Source organism: Abramis brama, assembly GCF_963993115.1.
Source record: "Abramis brama genome assembly, chromosome: 14".
In the NCBI taxonomy this organism is placed as follows: domain Eukaryota; kingdom Metazoa; phylum Chordata; class Actinopteri; order Cypriniformes; family Leuciscidae; genus Abramis; species Abramis brama.
In genome coordinates, this window is record NC_139976.1 from 397501 (window position 1) to 405000 (window position 7500).

Here is a 7500-nt window from a genome sequence, read left to right on the forward strand (position 1 = left end):
ATGAGCGTGTGTGTAGATCCGCATCAAACCCTCCAGAGCGGGAAACCAGTCTCAGTCTTTCCCAACAAAACAGCCTGTCAGAAGCACAGGACCTGAGTGAAAGCTGGACCGAATCTTTACTTTGCCCAGTCTCTCAGGAAGTCTCAGTGTTTCTGCTCCTCCAGTAGATGCCCTCTGTATTATAAATGTTTAGATGTCTGCACTGGACAGACTGATGTTTCTGTAGATCACATGACAGGTGAAGTGCTTGACCTTTGACCTGTTCCTGCAGGCCGAGCGATGAGCAGCACGCGAGTGTGAGAGCCGACGCATACGTGGATGACCTCGCCGCCGCCGCGCACGCCATCCTGACATCATCACTGACATCATCACTGACCGAACACTGACATCATCACTGACATCATCACTGACCGAACACTGACATCATCACTGACTGAAACACTGACATCATCACTGACATCATCACTGACATCATCACTGACATCATCACTGACCGTCCTCTGACATCATCACTGACATCATCACTGACCGAACACTGACATCATCACTGACCGTCCTCTGACATCATCACTGACCGAACACTGACATCATCACTGACCATCCACAAACATCATCACTGACCGAACACTGACATCATCACTGACAGTCCTCTGACATCATCACTGACCGAACACTGACATCATCACTGAAGAGACCCCAGTGGTCGCTGATGTAGACTCACACTGATCATCAGGGCTGTTATACTTCATTATCTGATATAAATTATAAAAAAATAAAGTGTTTCTAAGACAATTATGTTTTCTTTTCTCCATTTTGTTCGTGGCTGATAATCTTCATCCAGTGATTCAGCAGATTCAGCCAGAACTGACTCACACTAACTGTCCAGGAATTATGAACACAAAAACAGGAGAACCAGTGAAATATTAATAACTGGAGTTGTGTGTTTGCTTTTCCTCTCCGCTCTGGGTTTCTGTGCAACATGCATTTAACTTTTTGAAAAAAACATATATAACATGTTCCTCATATTGTGCTGGTGTTGATGATCTCCAGGGTCTGAAGCCCTCATTCCCCCAGACCCTCTACACACTCAGCTCTACACACTCAGCTCTGCTCTACACACTCAGCTCTGCTCTACACACTCAGCTCTACACACTCAGCTCTACACACTCAGCTCTACACACGCTCAGCTCCGCACACGCTCAGCTCCGCACACGCTCAGCTCTACACACTCAGCTCTACACTAGAGCCCTGCATTTCAGCCCGAGCCCGACGGGCCCCGACTTTTTTACGCCCCTAGGGCCGGGCTTCGGGCCAATTTTCACGTCATAGTTCACATGCGGGCCGGGCCTCGGGCCTCTTTTGAGTTATCCTTCTTTTTATATTTTTAGACATTAATAAAAAAAATATGAGAAGTTGACGTCGACGATAGAAAAACAAACATAGAAAGACATTTAATAACCTCATAACTTTCATAATCTTATAATTACACACACTGACATATGATTGACATGACAGTCGCACGCACGCACGCACACACACACACACAGAAGGTTTCCCGTCAGCGGAACCAACGATTCACCTCATGTGCAAATAATGGAGAATATTAAGAGAAAAATCGCAAGTGATAGAAGAGAGGACTGGGTTAAACTCTTCCACTGTGGATGCTATTCTTTTTCTCCACGATGCTCTGTAAGAGACTGTTCTAACTTTTCGTTTGATTGGACTTTATTTTCGTTTAACTGTTGGAAACTACTGATGTTTTTCGTTTTTCGTTCGATTGGACTTTATTTTCGTTTAACTGTTGGAAACTACTGGAAAAAAGAATGGCCATGTTCTGTGGTGCATTTTTGAGGTAAGATAACCTGCAAGTTTGTTTTTGATTTATTTAATTTAATTTGTTTAGATTGACTATTGCTCATTTCGTTTGCGAGCGCTGTTGCGAGCAGCCTGAGCCTGCCTCAGTAGGCTATTTCAAAAAAAATTACTCACTGTGGTTTAATAAATAAACATTAAACTAACTGTCTGTGTGATATGCTTGTAGTGTTTTATATCTATGGATTTTATTGTAGCTAAGTAAAGTATTAGCGTTGATTTGAGAGGCTAAATTGATCAAACATGTTTTACTCGCTGTTGGCTCGGCTTGCTTGGCCGTCATTTTTTTTTTTTAAATGCTTCAAACATTTGTCTAAATTAGCTTAATAAAGAAATGAAATGAAAAGAAAAGAAACATAACTAACAAAACAGACATATTTTAATGGCAGTCTGCCGCTGTAAAAAAAAAAAAAAAAAAAAAACGGGCTCGGGTCGGACTCGGGCTGATAATTCTGATGAGCTGTCGGACACGGGTCGGGCTAGGGCCTGAGCGTCTCGGGCCAGGGCCGGGCTCGGGCCTAGATTTGAGGCCCGTGCAGGGCTCTACTCTACACACTCAGCTCTACACACGCTCAGCTCTACACACGCTCAGCTCCACACACGCTCAGCTCTACACACTCAGCTCTACACACGCTCAGCTCCACACACACTCAGCTCTACACACTCAGCTCTACACACGCTCAGCTCTACACACTCAGCTCCGCACACGCTCAGCTCCGCACACGCTCCGCTCCGCACACGCTCAGCTCCGCACACGCTCAGCTCTACACACTCAGCTCTACACACTCAGCTCCGCACACGCTCAGCTCTACACACTCAGCTCTACACACTCAGCTCCGCACACGCTCAGCTCCGCACACGCTCAGCTCCGCACACGCTCAGCTCTACACACTCAGCTCCGCACACGCTCAGCTCCGCACACGCTCAGCTCCGCACACGCTCAGCTCCGCACACGCTCAGCTCTACACACTCAGCTCTACACACTCAGCTCCACACACGCTCAGCTCTACACACGCTCAGCTCCACACACGCTCAGCTCTACACACTCAGCTCTACACACTCAGCTCTACACACTCAGCTCCGCACACACTCAGCTCCGCACACGCTCAGCTCCGCACACGCTCAGCTCTACACGCTCAGCTCCACGCACGCTCAGCTCTACACGCTCAGCTCTACACGCTCAGCTCTGCACGCTCAGCTCTGCACGCTCAGCTCTGCACACTCAGCTCTACACACTCAGCTCCGCACACACTCAGCTCCGCACACGCTCAGCTCCGCACACGCTCAGCTCCGCACACGCTCAGCTCCGCACACGCTCAGCTCCGCACACGCTCAGCTCCGCGCACGCTCAGCTCTACACGCTCAGCTCTGCACACTCAGCTCTACACACACTCAGCTCTACACACTCAGCTCTGCACACTCAGCTCTACACACACTCAGCTCTACACGCTCAGCTCTACACGCTCAGCTCTACACGCTCAGCTCTGCACACTCAGCTCTACACACACTCAGCTCTGCACACTCAGCTCTACACACACTCAGCTCTACACACACTCAGCTCTACACGCTCAGCTCTACACACACTCAGCTCTACACACACTCAGCTCTACACACTCAGCTCTGCACACTCAGCTCTACACACACTCAGCTCTACACGCTCAGCTCTACACGCTCAGCTCTACACGCTCAGCTCTACACACACTCAGCTCTACACACACTCAGCTCTGCACACTCAGCTCTGCACACTCAGCTCTGCACACTCAGCTCTGCACACTCAGCTCTACACACACTCAGCTCTACACACACTCAGCTCTACACGCTCAGCTCTACACGCTCAGCTCTACACGCTCAGCTCTACACGCTCAGCTCTACACACGCTCAGCTCTACACACTCAGCTCTACACGCTCAGCTCTACACGCTCAGCTCTACACGCTCAGCTCTACACACACTCAGCTCTACACGCTCAGCTCTACACGCTCAGCTCTACACGCTCAGCTCTACACGCTCAGCTCTACACACACTCAGCTCTACACGCTCAGCTCTACACGCTCAGCTCTACACACACTCAGCTCTACACACACTCAGCTCTACACACACTCAGCTCTACACGCTCAGCTCTACACGCTCAGCTCTACACGCTCAGCTCTACACACACTCAGCTCTACACACACTCAGCTCTACACACACTCAGCTCTACACACACTCAGCTCTACACACTCAGCTCTACACACTCAGCTCTACACACACTCAGCTCTACACACACTCAGCTCTACACACTCAGCTCTACACACTCAGCTCTACACACTCAGCTCTACACACTCAGCTCTACACACACTCAGCTCTACACACTCAGCTCTACACACTCAGCTCTACACACACTCAGCTCTACACCCTCAGCTCTACACACTCAGCTCTACACACTCAGCTCTACACACTCAGCTCTACACACGCTCAGCTCTACACGCTCAGCTCTACACGCTCAGCTCTACACGCTCAGCTCTACACGCTCAGCTCTACACACACTCAGCTCTACACGCTCAGCTCTACACGCTCAGCTCTACACGCTCAGCTCTACACGCTCAGCTCTACACGCTCAGCTCTACACACACTCAGCTCTACACACGCTCAGCTCTACACACACTCAGCTCTACACACACTCAGCTCTACACACGCTCAGCTCTACACGCTCAGCTCTACACGCTCAGCTCTACACGCTCAGCTCTACACACGCTCAGCTCTACACGCTCAGCTCTACACGCTCAGCTCTACACACACTCAGCTCTACACACACTCAGCTCTACACACACTCAGCTCTACACGCTCAGCTCTACACGCTCAGCTCTACACACGCTCAGCTCTACACGCTCAGCTCTACACACGCTCAGCTCTACACACGCTCAGCTCTACACACACTCAGCTCTACACACACTCAGCTCTACACACACTCAGCTCTACACGCTCAGCTCTACACACACTCAGCTCTACACCCTCAGCTCTACACACGCTCAGCTCTACACACACTCAGCTCTACACGCTCAGCTCTACACACACTCAGCTCTACACACACTCAGCTCTACACACACTCAGCTCTACACACACTCAGCTCTACACGCTCAGCTCTACACACACTCAGCTCTACACACACTCAGCTCTACACACACTCAGCTCTACACACACTCAGCTCTACACGCTCAGCTCTACACACACTCAGCTCTACACACACTCAGCTCTACACGCTCAGCTCTACACACACTCAGCTCTACACACACTCAGCTCTACACACACTCAGCTCTACACGCTCAGCTCTACACACACTCAGCTCTACACCCTCAGCTCTACACACACTCAGCTCTACACGCTCAGCTCTACACACACTCAGCTCTACACACACTCAGCTCTACACACTCAGCTCTACACGCTCAGCTCTACACGCTCAGCTCTACACACACTCAGCTCTACACACACTCAGCTCTACACGCTCAGCTCTACACGCTCAGCTCTACACCCTCAGCTCTACACGCTCAGCTCTACACACACTCAGCTCTACACACACTCAGCTCTACACACTCAGCTCTACACACTCAGCTCTACACACTCAGCTCTACACACTCAGCAGCTCTACACACACTCAGCTCTACACACACTCAGCTCTACACACTCAGCTCTACACACTCAGCTCTACACACTCAGCTCTACACACTCAGCTCTACACACACTCAGCTCTACACACTCAGCTCTACACACTCAGCTCTACACACACTCAGCTCTACACACTCAGCTCTACACACTCAGCTCTACACACTCAGCTCTACACACACTCAGCTCTACACACTCAGCTCTACACACACTCAGCTCTACACACACTCAGCTCTACACACTCAGCTCTACACACGCTCAGCTCTACACGCTCAGCTCTACACACACTCAGCTCTACACACACTCAGCTCTACACGCTCAGCTCTACACACACTCAGCTCTACACACACTCAGCTCTACACGCTCAGCTCTACACACGCTCAGCTCTACACACGCTCAGCTCTACACGCTCAGCTCTACACACACTCAGCTCTACACGCTCAGCTCTACACACACTCAGCTCTACACACACTCAGCTCTACACGCTCAGCTCTACACACACACAGCTCTACACGCTCAGCTCTACACACACTCAGCTCTACACGCTCAGCTCTACACGCTCAGCTCTACACACTCAGCTCTACACACTCAGCTCTACACACTCAGCTTTACACACACTCAGCTCTACACACTCAGCTCTACACACTCAGCTCTACACACACTCAGCTCTACACACTCAGCTCTACACACTCAGCTCTACACACTCAGCTCTACACACACTCAGCTCTACACACTCAGCTCTACACACACTCAGCTCTACACACACTCAGCTCTACACACTCAGCTCTACACACGCTCAGCTCTACACGCTCAGCTCTACACACACTCAGCTCTACACACACTCAGCTCTACACGCTCAGCTCTACACACACTCAGCTCTACACACACTCAGCTCTACACGCTCAGCTCTACACACGCTCAGCTCTACACACGCTCAGCTCTACACGCTCAGCTCTACACACACTCAGCTCTACACGCTCAGCTCTACACACACTCAGCTCTACACACACTCAGCTCTACACGCTCAGCTCTACACACACACAGCTCTACACGCTCAGCTCTACACACACTCAGCTCTACACGCTCAGCTCTACACACACTCAGCTCTACACGCTCAGCTCTACACGCTCAGCTCCACACACTCAGCTCTACACGCTCAGCTCCACACGCTCAGCTCCACACGCTCAGCTCCACACACTCAGCTCTACACACACTCAGCTCTACACACACTCAGCTCTACACCCACACAGCTCTACACACACTCAGCTCTACACACACAGCTCTACACCCACTCAGCTCTACACACTCAGCTCTACACACTCAGCTCTACACACTCAGCTCTACACACACTCAGCTCTACACCCACACAGCTCTACACCCACTCAGCTCTACACACACTCAGCTCTACACACTCAGCTCTACACACACTCAGCTCTACACACACTCAGCTCTACACACACTCAGCTCTACACGCTCAGCTCTACACACACTCAGCTCTACACACACTCAGCTCTACACACACTCAGCTCTACACACACTCAGCTCTACACACACTCAGCTCTACACACACTCAGCTCTACACACACTCAGCTCTACACACACTCAGCTCTACACCCACTCAGCTCTACACACACTCAGCTCTACACACTCAGCTCTACACACACTCAGCTCTACACACACTCAGCTCTACACACTCAGCTCTACACACACTCAGCTCTACACACACTCAGCTCTACACACACTCAGCTCTACACACTCAGCTCTACACACACTCAGCTCTACACACTCAGCTCTACACACACTCAGCTCTACACACTCAGCTCTACACACACTCAGCTCTACACACGCTCAGCTCTACACACGCTCAGCTCTACACGCTCAGCTCTACACACACTCAGCTCTACACGCTCAGCTCTACACACACTCAGCTCTACACACACTCAGCTCTACACGCTCAGCTCTACACGCTCAGCTCTACACGCTCAGCTCTA

The 7500-nt window shown here is 50.7% G+C and overlaps 1 protein-coding gene across 2 annotated transcripts in view; it reads left to right on the top strand.

The window, feature by feature from the left end:
• The window catches only part of lhpp (phospholysine phosphohistidine inorganic pyrophosphate phosphatase), an 8327-nt gene extending 7535 nt beyond the window's left edge, over positions 1-792 (top strand). For both annotated transcript variants that reach the window (XM_084134642.1, XM_084134641.1), the window contains exon 8: positions 272-792. In XM_084134642.1, coding sequence (XP_083990768.1) covers positions 272-386 — 115 coding nt within the window. In that variant the 3' untranslated portion in view covers positions 387-792. The remainder of the gene's footprint in view (positions 1-271) is intronic.
• The last annotated feature ends 6708 nt before the right edge of the window (positions 793-7500 follow it).